General features: G+C 41.4%; 1 protein-coding gene across 2 annotated transcripts in view; it reads left to right on the forward strand.

Annotated features, from left to right (window-relative positions):
* The window catches only part of LOC126237146 (cleavage stimulation factor subunit 2 tau variant), a 104,829-nt gene extending 89,441 nt beyond the window's left edge, over positions 1–15,388 (forward strand). The window contains exons 6-9 of one of the 2 annotated variants that reach the window (XM_049946988.1): positions 8,711–8,737; positions 8,896–8,972; positions 10,815–10,948; positions 15,178–15,388. In XM_049946988.1, coding sequence (XP_049802945.1) covers positions 8,711–8,737; positions 8,896–8,972; positions 10,815–10,948; positions 15,178–15,297 — 358 coding nt within the window. In that variant the 3' untranslated portion in view covers positions 15,298–15,388. The remainder of the gene's footprint in view (positions 1–8,710; positions 8,738–8,895; positions 8,973–10,814; positions 10,949–15,177) is intronic. The other variant, XM_049946989.1, reaches the window with a different exon arrangement.
* Positions 15,389–22,225: the final 6,837 nt, after the last annotated feature.

The following is a 22,225-nucleotide window of genomic DNA, read 5'->3' on the forward strand; positions in this document are numbered from 1 at the left end:
CCTCGACGGATTGTCCGACGAGGAAATTCAACACTACCTGTCTGACAAGGGCGTAATGGCTGTTCATAGAGTCATGAAAAGGGTTGACACAAACATCGTTCCAAGCCGTACTGTCTTCTTTACATTTGACAGAGTTCAACTCCCATCGAACATAAAAGTGGGCTATGAGATAATTTCCGTTCGCCCCTACGTCCCAAACCCTACGCGTTGCTATCGGTGTCAGCGGTTCAATCATACCAACCAGGCCTGTTCCAACCCGACCAAATGTGTTACGTGTGGCAAGGATGCCCATGAGGGTGCTTGTCCACCTCCATCTCCTCGTTGCATCAACTGTATGGGTAACCACGCTGCTTCCTCTCGAGATTGCCCCATTTTTAAAGACGAAAAGCTCATTCAGGAAATCGGAGTGATGGAAAAGGTGTCAACCTTTGCTGCTCGAAAATTATTCGCCAGTCGAAAGCCCACTGTGCCTCATACAGGAAAATACAGCACTGTCCTTGGCTGTCCTCGCCCAACAAAGGAGGCGGCCACGCAGACTTGTGATCTCACCTTTAGTGACACGGTCGTCAGATCGGCCAGCGCAAAGATCTCCCGTTCAACCTTCCCCCCCTTTCACCTGCTCACTCTATGGCTCGCCTTTCATCGGGTTCTGCTAAATCTCGATCCCAAAAGTCAGACACCCGGACTTCCAAAAAAGAGCATACTCGTGAAGATTTTTTACGTACCCCAACTTCACAACCATCGGTTCCTCCTTCATCTAAACATCATGTTTCCAAGAAGGCTAATAAGAAACCCAGTTCCTCTCCTTCTCCGCCACGGCATGTCTCATCTACAGCACCACCTGGCAGTAACCGCCCTCGGCCATCTTCTGTGTCGCCGAGGCGCACTGCTGGCGGCTGATCAACCGGCCGATGGCAGGAGCTGCTCCTGAACAACCTATGGATCAGGATCTTCTGCCTTCGGCTGAGTGCCGTTCCACGCTGTCGGTCACAAGCTCTGAGCAGTCGTTGAGTTGACGGCAACCTTGGTCACATTCTTCCATTTTCTGTCCACCCTATGTCCATTATTCATTGGAATATCCACGGCATTCGAGCCAATCGGGATGAATTGACGATCCTCTTATGATCCTGCTCGCCGGTCTTCTTCTGTCTTCAGGAAACAAAGCTGTGTCCCCACAACTGCTTTGTTTTCCCCCATGTTCAGTCAGTCCGATTTGATCTCCCCTCTGTTGAAGGTGCTCCAGCACATGGAGGACTCATGATTCTTCTCCATGATACTCTCCATTATCACCCAATCCCCTTAAACACTTGCTTCCAAGCAGTCGCTGTCCATCTTTCCCTTTCTGGATACACCTTCTCTCTTTGTACTGTATACATTCCATCGTCCACACCAATGGCACAAGCTGATCTCCTTCATCTTCTTGGTCAGCTTCCACCCCCCTATTTGCTGGTTGGGGACTGCAATGCCCACCACCCGCTTTGGGGATCTCCACATCCTTGTCTGCATGGCTCACTATTGATAGACATCTTCCACCAAGCGGATCTTGTTTGCCTCAACACTGGGGACCCTACATTTTTGTCTGCCTCCATGACAAATTTCTCTCATTTGGACCTTTCGGTCAGTACTGTTCCGCTAGCTTGGTGCTTCGAATGGTTTGCCCTTGCTGATACACACTCGAGTGACCACTTTCCATGTGTCCTTCGATTGCAGCCACAACTGCCATATATGCGCCCGAGACTCTGGAAGTTTGCCCAAGCCGATTGGACACTTTTTTTGTCTCTAGCGACATTCGATGACCGTCACTTTCCTAGCGTCGACGATGAGGTCGCTCATACTACAGAAGTTATTCTTACAGCTGCGGAACATTCAATACCTCGCACCTCCGAATTGCCCCGGCGCCCCCCAGTTCCTTGGTGGAACGAGGCATGCCGTGATGCAATACGTGAGCAGCGACGTGCTCTTTGCGTTTTCAGACACCATTCTACTTTGGCCAACTGTATCCGCTATAAGCAGTTCCATGCGCGGTGCTGTCGCGTCGTCCGCAATAGCAAGAAGGCAAGCAGGGACTTCTTTACTAGCCCATTTAACACCTTCACTCCCTCCTCGGAAGTTTGGAGTTGGATTCGACGGTTATCTGGCGCGCCTAGTTTCTCCCCGGTCTCTGGGCTCACTGTCGCGCATGATACATTAGTGGACCCTGTCGAAATTTCTAACTCATTGGGTCAACACTTTGCTGAGATTTCGGGCTCTTCAAATTACCCACCAGCGTTTCTCCCGAAGAAACATGCAGCGGAAGTGCGACCTCTTGCTTTCTCCTCTCAAAATCGCGAAAGCTACAATAATGTTTTCTCCATGCGGGAACTCCAACATGCACTCTCTTCTTCTCGCTCCTCTGCCCCAGGACCGGATGGTATCCACATCCAAATGTTGCTGCATTTATCGTACCATAGTCTGCATTACCTCCTTCGCCTTCATAATCGAATTTGGACCGACTTTACTTTTCCCAGACGATGGCGGGAAGCTATCGTTCCTGTTCCGAAACCTGGAAAGGACAAACATCTCCCCTCTAGGTATCGCTCCATTTCTCTCACGAGTAGTGTATGTAAGATTTTGAAGCGTATGGTGAATTGCCGTTTAGCTTGGTGGCTGGAGTCCCGCAGTCTTTTAACACCTGCCCAATGCAGTTTCCGAAAGCATCGTTCTGCAGTTGACCATCTTGTTGCTCTCTCCGCTTATATCATGAACAATTTTCTCCGGAAACACCAAACAGTAGCAATATTTTTTGGTCTAGAGAGAGCATACGATACCTGTTGGAGGACAGGCATCCTCTGCACACTGTTCTCTTGGGGCTTTCGCGGTCGGTTGCCCCTTTTTCTTTGCGAATTTATGGCAGAGCGCACATTTAAAGTGCGGGTGAACACTACTCTCTCCCGTACTTTCTCCCAAGAAAACGGGGTATCCCAGGGCTCCGTGCTAGGTGTTGTACTGTTTGCCATTGCCATAAATCCAATTATGGATTGTCTCCTTCCTAATGTCTCGGGCTCCCTCTTTGTGGACGATTTTGCGATCTACTACAGCTCTCACCGGACCAGCCTTCTTGAACAACGTCTTCAAGGGTGTCTCGATTGCCTCCACTCTGGGAGCATCGAAACAGGCTTCCGCTTTTCTCCCAGTAAGACCGTTTGTGTTAATTTTTGGCGTCATACGGAGTTTCTTCCACCTTCCTTACATCTAGGACCTGTCAACCTTCCGTTTTCGGACGTCACTAAATTCTTGGGTCTTATTTTTGACAGAAAGCTGTGCTGGTCCTCCCACGTTTCCTATCTTTCGGCTCGCTGTCTGCGATCCCTCAACACCCTCCATGTCCTGAATGGTACCTCCTGGGGAGCGGACCGAGTGGTCCTTCTCCGCCTGTATCGCGCCTTAGTGCGCTCGAAATTGGACTATGGAAGCATAGTTTACTCCTCTGCTCGGCCATCTATTCTTTGGCGTCTCGACTCTATCCACCACCGTGGATTACGTTTAGTGTCTGGAGCTTTTTACACCAGCCCTGTGGAAAGCCTTTATGCTGAGACTGCTGAACCTCCGCTGTCCAATCAGCGAGCTGTCCTTCTAAGTCATTATGCTAGCCATTTGTCTTTTATGCCTGCTAATCCGGCCCATGACATTTTTTTCAACACCTCCTTGGATTTAGGGTATGCAGGCCGCCCTTCCTCCCTACTACCACCGGGAGTCCGCTTCCGTCAACTGCTCCATTCTCTTTCCTTCCGCTTTCCTAAAACTTTCTTGACAACTTGGGGTACAGCACCGCCTTGGCTCCGTCCCCGGACCTGCCTGCTCCGTGACCTTTGTGTTTCCCAAGGATGGTACCCCTTCACTTGTTTATCGTCGGGCATTTTCTGCTCTATGTGCGCAAATGAAGGAAGCCACATTTATTTACACTGATGGCTCAAAGACATCGTTTGGTGTAGGAATTGCCTATATTGTTGGCGACACCCCAAATCGATTTCGGCTTCCCGACCAGTGTTCGGTTTATACTGCGGAGCTTTACGCTGTTCTCCAGGCTGTCCAATACATCCGTCGCCATCAGCGGATACAGTATGTTATCTGTTCAGATTCTCTCAGCTCTCTCCTCAGTCTCCAAGCTCTCTACCCTGTCCACCCTCTGTTCCACCGGATTCAGGACTGCCTACGCTTGCTCCACTTGGGGGGCGTTTCGGTGGCGTTCCTCTGGATCCCAGGATATGTTGGTATCTGTGGAAATGAGGCGGCCAATATAGTGGCCAAGGCTGCAGTCTCTCTTCTTCGGCCAGCTATTTGCACGATTCCCTTCGCCGATCTACAGAGTGTTTTATGTCGTCATGTAGTTCTTTTATGGCACGCACATTGATCGACACTTCCCAATAATAAATTGCGGCACGTGAAAGCTCTTCCCTGTGCTTGGACCTCTTCCTCCCGTACGCGTCGTCGGGAGGAGGTAATTTTAACGGGACTCCGGATAGGGCACTGTCTTTTTAGCCATCGACATCTTTTAAGCGGCGATCCTCCTCCTCTCTGTCCCACTGCTCTCAGCTGTGGACGGTAAGACACCTTTTACTTCAGTGCCCCTATTTTACTCCGTTAAGTGCCCGTCTACAGCTGTTGCCTGATATATCGTCCATTTTAGCAGATGACACGTGCTCAGCCGATCGCGTTCTCGAGTTTATTAGTGCCAGTGAGATGACGTCAGTCATTTGAAGCGCTTTTTGGGGACAACCAACCCCTTTCTGTAGTGGTTTTTTAAGCTTTCCTTCTGCTTTTAGTTTCTGCAATTTTTTGAGTTTTGTTCCCATTGCTGCTGGTTTCAAGTTTCGTTTTTTACCTTCTCCTAAGTCACAGACCGGGCGCTAATGACCGTAGCAGTTTTGCGCCCTGAAAACCAAAACAAACAAACAAAGCTTAAGCAGAAATGCTGGTGGCACCTCAATGCCCTCCAGTGCCTGAGCAATACCACCTGGGGGTGCAGATCGCTCTACATTGCTGCAGCTCTTCGGAGCCCTTGTTCAACCCACCTTGACTGTGGGAGTCTGGTTTATGGTTTGGCGGGCAGCACCCTCAGCATTTCGGTTACTAGACTCAATGCAGCACTGCGGAGTTAGACTAGTAACAGGAACTTTTAGGTTGAGTCTACTGACCAGTGTACTGGTGGAGACCGGAGTCCCTCCATTACAGATCAAGTGTGCACAACTGTTCGCCAGTTACATTTACACATTCGTAGTTCTCCTGAGCATCCAAATTACCATCTTGTTTTCCCAACCACAGCGGTTCCTCCCCCTCATTGGCAGCCCTGGTCAGGACTTACAATTGTGGTTCGCGTCCAACCCCTTTTGTCTGAACTGGAGTCCTTCCCTTTACCGCCTCTACTCTAGGTCCATTCGCATACACCTCCATGGCGTAAACCTAGGCCGCAGCTTCATCTGGACCTTTCTCGTGGCACTAAGGAGTCAGTTAATCCCGCAGCTCTCTGCTGTCCCTTCCTCTCGATTCTTGACTTGCCTGGGGCTCTGAAGTAATTTACATGAACGGTTTGATGGCTGACGGTCACGTTGGCTTTGCCTATGTTCACAGAGGACATATTGAACAGCACTCCTTGCCAGATGGCCGCAGTGTTTTCACTGCAGAGCTGGTGGCCACATTTCATGCACTTGAGCACATCCATTCATGCTCTGGCAACTCGTTTCTTTTCCATACTGTCTCCTTGAGCAGCCTACAAGCTATTGACCAGTGCTACCATTGCCATCATTTGGTAGTGACCATCCAGGAGTCCATCTATGCCCAGGAATGGTCCAGTCATTCAGTGGTGTTTGTCTGGGTGCCAGGACACGTCGGAATCCCAGGCAACGAACTTGCTGACAGGTTGGCCAAACAGGCTTTGCAGAAACTGCTTCAGGAAATGGGCATCTCTGAAACTGACCTGCGTTCAGTATTATGCCACAAGGTTTGTAGGCTTTGGTAGATGGAACATCTAGAGTGGAACCGTCAACATGCCACCTGGATGGTTGAACAGTGTGCCAATGTTCTTTTCATAGATGAGTCCCGATTTAGATTGGAGAGTGATTTTAACTGCTGTCAGGTACAGTGAGGAGATCTTGGGATCTCACGCACGATTGTTAAGAGTTGCTGTGAGCCTAGACTTCGTATTGATGGACGACAATGCTTGATCTCACAGACCACAGGTAGTAGATGTTGTTTTGGAAACAGAAGATATTGCATGCATGGTGTGGCCTGCTCACTCTCCCAATTTGAATCCCATAGAGCATGTTTGGAATGCACTAGGGAGACAGATTGCATCACATCAGCATCCACCAACCACTCTCCAAGACTTTTGAGCAGTTCTGCAGGAAGAATGGGCTTTATTGCGTCAACATAAGATTGATTATGACATCTTTCACAGCATTCCCGTCATTGTAAGGCCTGTATTGGTGCGAGAGGTCACACCTCATACTGAGCACATTAATCAGTTGTCAGAATGTGTGTGCAAATCTGTTTTTTAAGTTGGAGAAAAAAAAAACCAAGAACATTTTTGTCTACCTTCATGCATATTGTAATTGATTACATTCTGTATTCTTTACATTGTTCCTACTTAACTGTCGCCTGTTTATACCGTTTGGTGGCAAAATAAATGCTGTCTTGCAAAATTTCCACTTGCTGCTTTAATTTTGGACAACTGTGTATATGCTAATTTATTGCATACAGTGTAATATATGTTCCGTTTTATCGCTGCTTTTAACTATGAAGTGTGTATTGATGAGGTAACTTTGTTTTTGTAAAAAAAATTGTTAACAGCATTCATGAAAATGGCTTAAGGCTGAAATTGTATGTTAGCATATAAATAAACTAAAATTCAGTAGTTGAAGGTGACATAAAGTCAGATAAGAAATTCATGGCAACTGTGGACTCTGCTTCAGAGAAATAAGTTTCAACCTGAAAGAATTAAAGGAAGATTGGTAAAGTGTGTTGCCCTGAGAGAAATTGCAGAGTAGAAAGCAGACATAATCATCATTCAGGTGACCACTTCCCTTTCCAGTTACATGTTCCAGACAGAAGAGACACTAAAAGAAAGTCACCAAAATGGGCTCTCAACAGAGCAAACTTGATTTGTATATTCAGTAGCTATACTTGAGCACAAGGATAATGTCATGGACTTGGTGTAGTTTATTACAAGTGTGATCCACCAGGCTGCTGAGATGTCTATACCTCAGAGTACCATAGGAAGCAACCTATTTCCTGTTCAAATGATGAATGTTTTTCTGCAGCTGGCAGGTGACACTGTGAAGGTGAAACATAGCAGTCTTTACAGTTGCCAGGGCAAAAGCACAGGGAGCAATTGAAGACCATAAAAAGTCTGTACCAAGAGTTTTTCAGTTCCATGAATCATACCACACCAGCCACAAGAGCATTTGAGTTGAGTATAAGGTCTCCGATAAAGACAAATAAATACCTACTTCTGCCATAACATAGCTGCAGAAGGGACGCAGTCGGACTTAACTTCGTAGTTCCTCTCTGAACGCATTCCAGCTTTATTGCTTCTCTGGCATCTTTTCCCTCTGTATCTCATTGCTGCACCCACTTCTCAGCTGTCCTTGATAAGCGTCTTTATTCTCAGGCTGGCTGAGCAACCCATTTGGCCAGCACGTTACAAAATTGTTCCATGAAGAACAGTTGTTCTTTCTGGATAGGAGACACACACCTCAGCAATTTTATTCAAGAGAATGGTGTCCCTCCAGGCAGTATTTTAAGTGTCACCCTTTTCACGAAGCCTGTAAACAGTATAACTAACACAGTAATAATTCCAGTGAGGACTTTTGTAGGTGACTTTATGTATCCTGTCTTGCATCCATGACTTGTCAATTGCTGGAGGGATGGCTATGAAAAATAGGTTCAGTTTTTAACAGATAATACAATGTGTGTTCATCATGAATGATTTCGGTCAGCATTTCAGCAAAACATAACTGCATTTTAAAGACATTGTTTACCATTTTAATTAGTCAGTTTGATTCCTGGTGGTTGTATTTGATCAAAGACTCACATATGTATCATACTAGTGGAACCTTGAAGGGAGGGCACTCAGAGCATTAGAAATCTTAAAAGTGTCTCAGTGGATAGACAAGTCCTTTCTGCAGCAGTTTTATAAAACTTTTGTCTGATACTTTCTGAACAGCAGGCTCTGCCAAAACTTCATATGTAACACTGTTGTACACAGTACACCATGAGGGCATCAGACTGGCAACAGGCACTTACAGAAAAAGATCGATGTCTAGTCTGTGCGGAGGAGCTAGTGAGCCACTAATTGACTGTACATCTCTGAAGGAGGATTCATCTAGAAGCTAGCAACATTCTTAGTCTTGTTTGTTTGCCTGTTGGCAAGTTGTTACCACTTTATTCCTTAAACATATTACTTTATATGTATTGATGTGCAAGAATAAGTTTGACAGTGGGCATTGCTCTGCTTACCACTGCAGACAAAATTATTTGATGTTTAAGCAACACTTCTAAAAGTATAGTAAACATGGATGTATAATGTGTGAGAGCAGTTTTCATGCAAAACGTAGTATAATACTAAATATTGATAAAAGAAGTCAGTTTATTAATAAGTTAAATTGATTTAACTAGTGAAATAGTCTTTATTTTGTGTCCAGATGTATTATGATTGTTCTGTTATCTGTTACAGCACTCAAAATGTGGATGCAGTCGAGAGGTTGGTTTCGCATTTAAAGTTCATTTTGGCATGGTCCAACAAAACTCTGTAGAACAAACAGTTTCAAGTATTTTTGTAGGAGTGAGATTTTTTAGGCTATAAGAAATGTGCATGTATATATTGATGTTTTGTTTCTAAAACGGTTGAAATATCCACAGCTTCACCCGTGACCCAAGAGTTACTGTTGCTGACAGATTTCCACGAGATCCAAGGGAACGTGTGGATCCTCGGACAGGTAATTTTTGTATCAATATTGTGTATAGCAATGGTTCCCAACCTGGGGATAATTACCCCCTGATGGGTAAAATGATATTTTCTGAGGGTTAAAAACTAAACAAGTCAAACTAAACTATTTTCAAAACATCGGTACCATTATCACAATTTTGTAAGACTCTAATATTGATAATATAAGTTGTCAATAATTACTTTTTCTCAATTAGTAGCATTAATGCGACACAGGTTGCAAGTTCCTCCCACAGTCCACCTGCTACACACATGTTGTGCTTTTTCCTGTACATCGCCGATGATAAAAGTGAGACATCTGCATAACAAATGCTAAATATCTAAAGAAAATGTCTTTTCCACATTATGGGTACGATTTGCAGTAGCCCAGAAATTGCTTCATTACTAGGTTCAAAAGAGATAAATGATTTAATTGACAGAATGACATAGCAGTAACTACATAAGGATTATTAGTATTATTATTATTGCTGCTGCTACTACTACTACTACTACTACTACTACTACTACTATTTCTATAAGTGGCTGTGGTCAGACACAAAGCATTAACAGCCTGAAGTCTTCCAATTTTCACAAGTTCAGAAGTAAGGAGTGCAGCAATCAAGTGATTCACAGTATAGTATAGTGCACACATTAACTTGGTTGGTTTTAAATGGGGTTGCAGGGTGCAGGTCAAGCAAGTGCAAATGGAGAGGAGTAATGCAGGGGACATATTTTGTAACAAGTGTCTACCCTCACTGTGGATAATTAGTTTTCAAACGTGAGAAGGAGTTGTGTGTAGTACTTGCAATGCCCCGTATGCTAAAATTGATGATAACATGGGAGGGGGTGCTAGCAGTGTCTAATTGCACTCCGGGGTAATGGTCTAAGAAAGGTTAGGAACCACTGGTGTATAGCATGTTGTAGTTAATCAGTTCAACTAGGTCCCAAAACATGTTAGCTGCGACAGTTCAGAAGGAAGTAGATAGTGGTATACTATTGTTTCAAAGAATACATGAATTTCTTCTGGATATTTGGATTGTGAAAGAAAGTGGGAATGGTTCACCTTTTAGCAGTATAATGCATCTGTCGACAAAAGTGCATTTGCAGTGGGGAAAACTGAAAAGTGAGAGATTAGCAATATAAATTTTAGGAACATCCACTTTATTCACCAGAGTTAAAATTCTCTGCCTTGCATCTGTTCTAATACTTAAAGAAATTTGTAGCTCAGAAATGTATAAACTCCAATATAGAGGTTACGTAGAGTGGTGCTTTGAAGACCTTCTCAAATCGTGCTTCTACGCACTGGGTAAATGTTGAACAAAATGCATTAACTTAAAAGGGGACTTCATTGAAAAATTGTGTGGTTACATAAAATACAGACTGAAAGAATTTGCTTTTACCCTCAAAGTTGCAACAACAGAGATTTTTGTCAACAGATGTAGATCTAACCACAAGCTTCATGTAATGTAGTAACAGCTTCCTTGCCATTTGTCAGTGTGTATAACGAGATCAGCATACTTCCTCCCCAGCAGAGAAATTATAGATGTTCTGCAGCTGGTGAAGACCACTTCTCTTACAATGTAATGTGAAAATAGTTTCGAACTTACATAGCAGATCTATTATGTGGACTAAATTCAGCTTGCAGCAATGTTAGAAAAGCATATGCAACCCCTATTAATCTGCCTAACAACAGTCCAGTGCACAGTATAAATCTGTTTTGTTAATTTTCTATTAACTTTTTTGCAATATCTGTATTCAAAACTAAAATTTCTCCTGATACTGTAAGTCATGTTTGATTTTCCATAAAGTCATCCGTATAATTGGGTTAAATGTACCATAGAAAACATTTTTGCAGGTACAGCTCCATTACCCGTTGCTGCACCAAGGCCACCAGCACCAGTAGCGCCAGTGACAGCCCCAAGACCCGCTCCTGCTGCATCGACAGCATCTCCCAGCAGTGCACCAGGAGCAGCTTCAGATCAGGAAAAGGTAGGATTGATCATCACAGAATCAAACTGTACTCTGCAAATAATCATTTAGGTAGTAGTCTATCCCTAGTGTTGTTCAGTATGAATGATTTGCAAGCAGCATAAGAAATCAAAGATAAATTTGGAAAGGGAGCTATTAGGGAGAAGAAATAAAAACTTTGTTTGCCAGTGACATTATAATTCTGTGAGATGACAAATAACTTGAAAAAGCAGTTGAATGGAATGGATAATGTATAGAAAATGGGTTATAAGTTTAACATCAACAAAAATAAAAAAGTGGTAATGGTACGTAGCCAAATTAAATCAGATGATGCCAAGGAAATTAGTTTAGGAAATGAAAAACTGAAAGTAGTGGATGAGATTTGCTATTTGAATAACACAATAACTGATGATAGGCAAAATAGAGAATGTATAAAGTATAGACTGGCAATAGCATGAAAAGCATTCCGGAAAAAGGTAAATTTATTTACATTGAATATAAATTTGTTAGGAAGTCCTTTCTGAAGGGATTTGTCTGGAGTGCAGCCTTGTACACAAATGACAGAAGGACGATAGACATTTCAGTCAAAAAAAGAAAGAAATTTATGCCAAAAATTGATTAGAAGAAGGGGTTGCTTGATAGGACACATCCTGGGGCATTAAGGAACTGGAAAGTAAAATTTTAGTGGGAGATTGACTTGACTGTGGAAAGCAGGCTCAACTGGATTATGGTTTTGTAGTTATGCAGAGATAAAGATGACAGGATGACTAATATGGAGAGTTGCATTAAACTAGCCTTTGGACTTTAGGCAACAACAGGGGAAAAAAGTTAATAGTGCTGTTAATTTTGGTTCTTCACATTTTTTTATTTTTTAAAGTTAATCTGTTCATGTGCTTGTTACTCACTGAAACAGTGCACAACATGTAGGACAAAACATGAGAATTTTACTTACACAGTCTGAGGGTCAGCTTTTAATTTTTACAAATAATTATTATAATATGCTGTTGAGATTGGCATTACTAGCTTTTTTTAAATTGTTCTTAAAACAGTGTTACTGCTGATGGTATCTTAATTCAGTAATGTCATATAATTATTTCATTTCATTTCATGTCAACCTAATGATGATTTAAGATTGAAACTAACAAAAAAGGATACTTATTATTAATGTAACTGCCTTTGGCAAATTTAAGATATCTCTTTTTATATTGTTTAGATGCTGTGGAACAATGCCTACAGAAAGTGTTTTGAACTAAAAAAAGGTAGTGTCAATTGCATTAAGGAAATGCTAAAAAAGATTTGACAAAGGAAATACAATATCCATATACAATGTTGTGGCAGGTGATAAAACTTGTCCATGTTCATTTGATCCAGCGACTAGTAGTAATTGACTATTGGAATGTTCCAGGACGAAAAGAAACCAACAAAGGGATTTTGTTTATGGATGGAGATATTGTGACCATTGTTTTACAGGATCAAGAAAAGGTTAATGCTGAATGGGGTACAATAATTTGTTTGCCACAAATCATTGATGAAATTGGGACAACTGGAAACATCACATTCTTCATCCCGATAATGCAGCACTCCAACAGAATAACATTGAATTGATCTGTCATTGTCCTATTCATCTGATTCATTCCATAATGACTCTTTTGCTCCTTTATGTCAAAACAAAAAAGTATGGATAGCAATTTTAATCACCTCAGGGAAATGTTGGAATTGTTTCTAAACTGTGTATTTAGGGGTATGAACTTCAGATTGCAAAAAAATGTTTCTTGAAACGGTTTGAATGCATGCAAAAGTGGACAAATATTAACTGCAAGTAGTTTGATAAACAATAAAACAATTTGTTGCAAAAAATTTTTGGAAAAACTTACAGGGGGCTCTTGTACCTGCGTTCAGAGTGAAAGATGTTGAAGTAAGTTTTAACAAAAATAGAAGTCCATTACTATAAATATTTCAGGCAGCAAGCCACCCCAAAAGACTGGAAGATAGTGCGAATTTGTAAGTACAGTATACTGTCATGAATGACTGAATTGAATTTGTTGCTTTTAGCTAAGAATCTTTTTTACACCCTTATTTCTGAAATGGTTTTGAAAAAAGTTGTTTATTAAGCTAACAGGTGTGCCCCTCTCATGCTGGGAGTTGAGTAAATTGCTCTTCCTTTTTGGACCATCCTCAACATGTCTCTTTTCTACCCATGAAAGGAGCTATTAGTTATGAAAACTAGGATAATAACTTTGTAATGTATTGTGTGTCGGGCAGTTCTTAGAACTTTGCCTACTGAAGGTACGTAGTGGCTAACGAGTTTGTCTCATGACGTTACAGTTTCCACGAGTGAATTTCCATTTTGATACAAACAACACTTTCCTTCCCATACCTGGCAGTAAGTCTCCCCTGATCTGAGGCTCAGAGTGACATTTCCATAACCCCCCCCCCCCCCCCGATTTCCTATATCTCGCCAGCCATTTTCTTTCTCCCTCTTCCTTCCCCTTCAAACTTTCTGCCAGAAGAAGGAGCTGCTGGCTACGAAAGGTTGCACATTTCTTTAACTTCTGTGTATGTTGACTTGTGGTGCCACTTGATAGTAGATTTTTTTTTGTCTATCAATTACATTATATTTTCAAAAACTTATTATTTTCATTGATATATTAGCTCTTCTGCCCATCATTCATTATTACATAATCCCTTGTCAGTCTTTGTCATCATCTGTCTTGTTCAAACTGTCATCTGTTTCCAACCTTTCGTGCTGTTTCACTCGTTCATTTATCGGTACATCTATTATTAACTAAAATGTTGCCCCTATATCTTTCCTAGTACTGTTTTCCATGTGCTTAGATGCGTCCATCGTTATTTACAAATTTGCACATAACTCTTTGTGGTTCAGTGTACCACCACCACCACCACCACCACCACCACCACCACCTCCCCCTCCCCCTCCCCCTCCCGCCTCCAATTGTCTCTTACCAGTTGATTTGCAGATTAGATACGACTTTTCTTTGCTTTCATACTTGCCACTTGCCTTGCTTCTAGGCGGTTCTTTCATGTTGTTGTGTGTGTGTTTTTCACCAAACCACATTGGTCAACTGTTACTGCCATCTTTTGCATTATTTTATTTCCCAAAAAAACAGTATATTACATTTTCTCCAATGACTTCCTCTCTGTTTGCTCTGTTTTTAAGCTTTTTTCTGTTTTCTTGTCTTTTATTGTTGTAATTTTTTTGTATCATAATTTTGTCCTGTCATGTTGTTAACTTTTCTCTTGAGAAATTCTCACCCACTCATTACCGGTTGTTAAACCCTGTTTGTTCGCATGATTTTCATTCAGTTTTTTTATTATTATTATTTAATTTTTTTAATATGTTTTTATTTTTCAAATATTTTTCTTGCTTTTCTTTTTTTCCTCCCTGCTTCTGTTTCATCACTCCCACCATCTCTTAATACTCCAAATCCTCCTCTCTAGAGTCTTTCCTTCACATCCCATCTACTAAGACTCCTCTGACTTGGTCTTCTGGGAAACTTTTCTGTAACTGTGTCCATTTCCTAAACCTCGCCAGTCCTTTTGCTTCATCCCTCTTTCTTCCCTTCAACCCTTCTGCCAGGAGATGAGCCACTGGCTCTAAGCTTGCTCATTTCCATAACTTTTGTATGTGTTTTCTCCTGCTACCACTTGGTGAATGCATTTCATGTCTATACAGTTATGTTGTATTTTCAAAAACTGATTAATTTCATTGACATAAAAAACTTTTAATGGTTAATGTGAGTGGATAAATATTTCTTGACTGGAAGAATTCGTAATAGGTAGGTTACAGTTAATGTAGAAGTGTCATTAGTGCTTAAGAGATTGTGAAATGAAAACCTCAGGTTGTACAATAAAGAGAGACAATTGTCATTTCTCTAGTTATTGCATATTGTCACTGCAGAAGACTTCATTTTTAACTGGTTCAAAATCTGGCCTGTGATGAGTCGCAATAAGGAAAGTATGGAACATAAACATCAGTCTTACATGAGGCTGCATTAATTGGGGATAAGAATTCTGCCCCACCTACAGGTGGTACAGGTGGATAAATCCAAAAAAGAAACAAGGAAGCTGCCATTTTCCTTATGTAGAGTCAAGTTAATTATTATGACAGAAGTAATAGTTCGGTTGTAATATATAATGTACATTTTAACAAGCAGTGTCCTTGAAATACTCACAAGGTTACCTTCCTTTTACTGTTCTTTATAAATGTGATTTGTGTGTGATTGTTTCAGGCTGCTCTCATCATGCAAGTGTTGCAGCTCTCAGATGAACAGATAGCTATGCTGCCCCCAGAACAGAGGCAGAGCATCCTTGTTCTTAAGGAGCAGATTGCTAAAAGCACTCAACGTTGATTTTTCTATATTTTTATTATTGTTTTATCCACATATTTAGGAAAATGACATTCCTACTGTAAATAAAATAAATAAAAATCTACATAATGAATATATTGTTTTGCTTTAAAAAAAACTAGAGATAATGGAGTTACAAAACATGAACAGTTGGAGCATACACTGTTATTTATGTTTAACAAAATGTGGAATATTGGACAGCTTTTGACTGTCACATTTGGGAAATCCTTTTTCATTTATTAAAATTAACTGTGCATTTCACTCTTTAGCTAGCCCCCCCCCCCCCCCCCACTCTCTCTCTCTCTCTCTCTCTCTCTCTCCAGTTATTCATTTCTGTCAAATAGAAAACAGAACAAAAGGGGCTGTAAATATGTAATATTTCTCACTTGAGGCAAAGTAATACAGGACAACTGTATTTCATAGTGTATGAAATACAGCCATAAAATATAAAAAAAAGAAACAATACATCACTCTTAAGTGCCAAATGGTTTTATCATGTTTTATTAAAACTCCTTTATATTTTTGATTACAGTAGAAAATCATCAAAATTATTTACAGAATATCTGTGGGAGAAGAGAATGCCCCAAAAGTGGAACAAGACTATATTTAAATGTTCTGACTGCCAGTGTAAAATTTTCGAAACTGTGAGGGTCATCTGATAAGGAAGTTTTCCTATTTCATTTCTCTGCAAAATACACTGTGCCCATTGCATGTGAGGGCTGGTGAATTCAATTGGTATGTGTTGACAATGCTCACACTGGCTTATGATGCACACCGCATTATTTTACCAGCACGCTGCCAGCTAGCATGGAGTTAACCACTACAAATTGTGTCCACTTGTCAACTGCACTCTGTGATTTGTTTTTTTGAAGGAAAACAACTATCTGCTGTCATTATCCATCAGGGGCTAAATTCTGTCTATGGGGACGGCAGTATGAGCATTCTAATTGATGGATGTTGGTGTGCACAGTTTCTGGAAGGGCACAAAGATGTATGTAATGAAAAGCACTCAAGGAGGCCCACTAAGTGACATGTTATGATGCCATTATTGCAGTTCGCAATATTCTGAAGCAAGATCATCATATTGCCATTTACAACATCGTAATGTAGCTACCTCCAGGGGCTGCAGTTGGATGCTCATCCATTGCAAAGATCCTGGCAGACTATCTTCACAACTGCAAAGACTGCGCAAGATGTGCGACACGTTCATGGAGCGGTGTCTACAAGCAGCAGTGGGTGGATTTGGCCAGCATGTTTCTGGAAATGCATCAGAGATATGGAGGTCTGCTCTTCAAATAGCTCATGACTGAGTATGAGACCTGTGTCCATCATTCAACCCCTGAGACAAAACATCAGGGCGTAGTATGAAAGAAACATCTGGACAGTGCCACAGAAAAGGCGAAGGCACATATTCAACAGGGCAGCTATGGCAACCATCTTTTGGGACTGAGTGAGTTTGCTCATTCAGTGCTTGCATCGCAACACCACAATGGCTGCAGGGAGGTAATGTAATGTCTTGAGGAATCTGTGAACTGCCATCGAAAGAAAATATCTTGGACTTTTGTCTTGCAAAGTTCTCTTCCTTCATGACAATTCTGGGCCTCATACAGCTCAAATGACCCAAGTGAGCTCAAAACTAGGAAGTGTTCCCGCATCCTCCGTATTCAGCAGATCACTCCGCAAGTGACTTTCACAAGTTCCCACAACTGAAACGTCATCTTGGAGATAAGCACTTCAACACCAGTGATATTCACAACAATGAACGACAGGTTACAAGCACAGAACCTGACGTTGTACAACACTGTTGTTTTGGAAAAACTTGTCTCACATTTCCAAAAATGCTTGGAAAAACATGGCACCAATGCAGAAAAGTAATAGAAGCGTTGTTGAATGTTAATGAAATTATTTCAACATGATATGCTGCATGTAATTATTTTTATAAAATAGAGAAACTTAGCTGCCTCACTCAGCATAAGTCATAACACCCCTTGTATATCCCCAACTATAATAGATACAAAGATGCCATTTGGGCAGTGAATTGCAAGGACAGGGGCTACTTGAATACATCACATTTCATGTTTGTGCTATTTTTTATTACAGAGATATGAGGCCATCTTTGGTTTTTTTAAATGGAACCCTGCGTTAAATTTTAGCGTAACATGATGGTCTTAAAAAGACTGTTTCAAATATGTGTATATCATAATATTTAGGTGAATGGTTTGTGAGACACAGATATGTTCTCGTATCGTATTCATCCTTCAAAGCGGTGTTGTCCAATGCTACCTTTCCTGGTGACCACTGTGGAACTTAACAGAGAAGGTTTTCCTGCTTCTCGATAGCGCCGCAAGGTGACGCACAAAGTAGCTGGAGAGAAGAGTATAAATGTGCTGCTGGGGTAATGAGACATTGCATTTCCATCACAGTTTCTTGGAGCAGACATGTACACCAATGAAGAAAAGTTAGATATGCTTCTAGTGTATGGTGAAAGCAGAAGAAATGCTGTTAGAGCAATAAAGCAATATGGAGAGCTGTATCCTGATCATGTGCATCCTACCACGCACATATTTGCAAGAAACTATTTGAATTGGGATTATGGAACGCCATACAGAGGACAAGGCAGAAAACTGCAACTGGCGAGGTACATGAAGAGGGCGTTCTTGCGTTGCACATAATGACCCTGCTGTTTTGTCGCAACGTATCGCCTCGGAATGTGGTATAAGTCAGAGACGTGTTCTACGCATATGGCGCCAGCATAGATTTCACCCATTTTACATCTCATTACATCAAGCACTCTCCGGTGTTGATTTCGATCGTCGCCAGGAATTTTGCCGATTTGCTCTGCAGGGCCTAAAAGATGATCCAACGATTTTTTGACGGGTGCTTTTTACTGATGAAGTGACTTTCACCAACCATGGTTATGTGAATTTGCATAATATGCATTACTGGTCAATAGAGAACTCTCATTGGCTTCAACAGATACAGCATCAGCAACCGTGGCGTGGTAACGTTTGGTGTGGCATCATCAGAAATGTCATTGTGGGGCTGTATGTCATTCCGGGTATGCTAAATGGCAATAACTATGCACAGTTCCTGTGAAACGTTTTGCCCATTTTGCTGGAAGAGGTACCATTAACTATGCGTCAGTGCATGTGGTTCCAACATGACGGCTGTCCTGCTCACTCTTCCCTTGTGGCTACAGAGCTGTTAAATGAAAAGTTCCCAGATTGTTGGATAGGACGATGTGCTGAAGTGAAATGGCCAGCCCGGTCTCCTGATCTGACCCCACTTGATTTTTTTCTGTGGGGAGCAATCAAACATAAAGTGTATGCTCAAATACCAACTATGCCAGACGATATGAAGCAACATATCATCGAAGCGTGCTCTGATATTTCACTTGACGCCCTTGCAGCCATTCACAAATCATTCGAACGGCGACTACAAATGTGCATTGCAGCAGAGGGGAAGTTTGTATCATGTACAGTATGTATTTTGCATCTTCGTGTGTATTTGCTTCGTATTGTGATCAGTAGTAAATATTTTCAAATAAAAAACAAACACGTACAAAATAATTGTGACCAATAAGGGCCTCCTCATTTACATTTGTATTTCTGTTACTTAAAATGTATTAACATCTTGCAGTATTTTAATACTGTATGTTGTCTACTATTGGCATCACAGTTGTCAACTGAATAATATTTGCGCAATGTCATCAGTTAATTTTTGCGCAAAATATCACAGTATGTATGACTATTGTCGTGTAAATGGGTGTGTTTGTGTAAGGACAGACTCACGACATTTACCATGTACTCTACACAAGGACTTGAAGGACAAACATGATACAAGAACATCTCTGTGTCTCAAAAACTATTCGCCTAAATATTATGATTTACACATATCTGAAACCTTCTTTTTAAACCCATCATATTACGATAAAATTTAATATAGGTTTCCATTTAAAATAAACGAAACATGGCCTCATATCTCTGTAATAAAAAATAGCACAAACGTGAAATGTGGTGTATTCAAGTAGCCTCTGTCCCTGCAGTTCACTGTCCAAGCGGCATCTTTGTATCTATTACGGTTGGGGAGATACAAGGGATGTTATGACTTAGCTGCCTCACCCTGTATATTGGACTCCCTTCACATACAGGTATGGAGAAATAGAAGTATGTTACATATTCAGCCAGTTGTGGAATGATACGGAAGAATATCTGTAACAGTGCTACATCTTCTGTTAGACTTCATCAGTATAGAACTTCAGCACTGCAAGAGGGGTCAGAGGAGGAGGTCCAAATGACCAAAACTACCCATAATAGTATCAGGGGAAGTTTTCAGAGCTGTAAAATGGGAATACAAAAGAGGAATATGTTAATGCGACATATTACAAGTGGTATGAGACCTTCAGAGAGCATGTTTTGTGGTAGTTTCAAAACTCATTAACAACTGATATAATGCAAGGAAAATGGTAAAATTTAAAGCTTAAGCTACAAAACCAGTACTGTATGTAGTACAACTGAAAATGATGATGGGATGGACTTCAAAAGAAATAAACAGTAGACAGTAAAAACGGCCAAGAATGCTGGATACCAAAATTTCCAGCATGTCTGAAATTAAAAGTGTATAATGGGATTTTACATTATTTCTAACAAGTGGCAGTAAGACATGGCCCTGTAGTGAATAAACCATTAAACCACCTATAGCTGCTCAGCAGTAAATGGAAAAATCTATATAAGGAATTACTAGGACTGATGGGAAAACAAAGAAATGTATCAGGGAACGGACTGTAAGGGAAGGTGTAATCATGACTAATGAAAAAGAAGTGGGGGTGGGTGGGAAAATACTTAGGTAAATGTGTGGAAGCAGGACCATCAAATTTCTTTGCAGAAATCAGAGAGATAATAGAAGACATAGATATCGGAGTATCAGAATGCGGGTGAAACACATTAGGAAAAGAACAGCAGCAACATGGGCACATGCAGCTGAAGTTACGGAAAATTCTAGACATGGTCTGTATCTAACAGTGCATAATAATAATAATAATATTATTTTGTGTGGCTCGATGGCCTGGTGGGTCTTTCAATTGGATGCCACTTCTGTGATTTGCAAGTTGCTAACCTAGCCCAGTTTTCTAGCCATGGAAAGGGAACCTACAATTTAATATGGAATCCAAATCAGTTGTTGTTTCAAGCAACTCATACCATTGAGAGGTGAAGGCTAGGTTAAAATGCAGACTTGGTATTCAACCCTAAATCTCTTGTTTCCATGCAGGTGCGTAACTATCGTTAAGGCAAACTATTAAACAAAAAGCAACAATCATTGGAAATAGTAATTTTTACTCAGATACAGTCCAATAAGTATTTGAGTAATGTGTGTGTGTGTGTGTGTGTGTGTGTGTGTGTGTGTGTGTGTGTGTCCATATGTTTTGTTTCAGTGATGCACCTTACATGTAAATTACAGGAAGAACATGTGGTCAGTAGTAGGATGTGACGGTTCATCGAACCCAAGGAGTTCCAGTGCAACTCTGTTTGCTGTGATCTTTAGCGCCAAAACATCTGTTGTATCCAATTATTTTGATTGCCCTTGGCCAGGTATCCATACACTAGCACCCCTTTTGATGTGGTGCTGTTTTATTAGCTTCCTGACTACATTCACTTTCTGTACATCACACTTGCTTGATGCCTAATACTGTGGAATTTTGAGAATAGTAAGGGGGGGGGGGGGGGAATCTGGCCTTCTCCGAGATAACAACAGGTAAGGATAAATGAATTATTTTTAAAGATATATATAGGACCAATAGACTCAATGCTTTCCACACCCCCCCCCCCCCCCCACACACACACACACACACACACAAAGGAAGGTTGCAATGAAAGACAGCAGAGAGCTAAAAAGTTACCAGAAAGCTTCGTGTAGATTAAATAAATATTGCAAGAGAAATGTACTGTAGGCATGGACCTACGCTACATAAATAGAATATGCGTAGTGTAGAATGAATGAATGAAACTCTTTATTATTTAAAATCCTCCTAAAATTACTTAACAACAACAAGAAGAATCAACAGACGCTAAGAAATTATGTATCATGATAGCAATGATAAAAAACAACATACACTAAAGAAACACCTCAGCTCTTCGACATCACATTGCGAAACAGTTATCATGTCACACAGGCCCCCTATCCTTAAAGTGTAGAGCCCCTAGGATGCCTTGATACTCGAATTCAATCCAACGAGCGGCTCTTGCGCGCACTGGATGTCTCGGGTGTTGTTTGCAGTGGTTCATTCTGTCTTTTGATGCACACGTCAGCGTCTTAGGTCGGCATCAGTAAAAACCGTGCTGGCTTGACACTTTCAGTTAATACCTTCATTGAAACACCATTGTACAGTATGTCTATGGTGTGCTTGTCTCTTCCCAGCATCTGAAAAGGGCCAGTATGAGGCTATTGTAAGGAAAAGTGGCTGAGTCTGTTTATAACATAACATGACAGCAATCGTACAATTCTTCGTGTAGAAACACCTTATGGGTGCCATGGCAGGTACGCAATGACATTTTAGTTGCTGCACCCACTGTATGAAGTTCTCTGACTTTGACATGTTGGTACTAAATGGTCTGCTGGAATCTGTAGTGGTTCGCTGTAAACCATCTCAGCCACTGACATACCAATTACAGGTTTGTGAGCTATTCGTAGGCCTAACACCACTTATGGTAATGCTTCAGTCGATGTCTCTTGACACATCAGTGCTGCTTTCAGAGTTCTGTGCCACCATTCTACCAAACCATTACTGGGAGAGTGATAACTAGTCATGTGGTAGCATTGGAAACCGCACATTTTGCCCAGCTCTAGGAACAGAGTGAGCTCAACCTGACGACCTTGATCAGTAGTCATGTGGAGGGGGCACCAGACATGGGCAACTCCCGTACACAAAAATGTC

This window comes from Schistocerca nitens, chromosome 2, assembly GCF_023898315.1.
Source record: "Schistocerca nitens isolate TAMUIC-IGC-003100 chromosome 2, iqSchNite1.1, whole genome shotgun sequence".
NCBI classification, from domain to species: Eukaryota; Metazoa; Arthropoda; class Insecta; order Orthoptera; family Acrididae; genus Schistocerca; species Schistocerca nitens.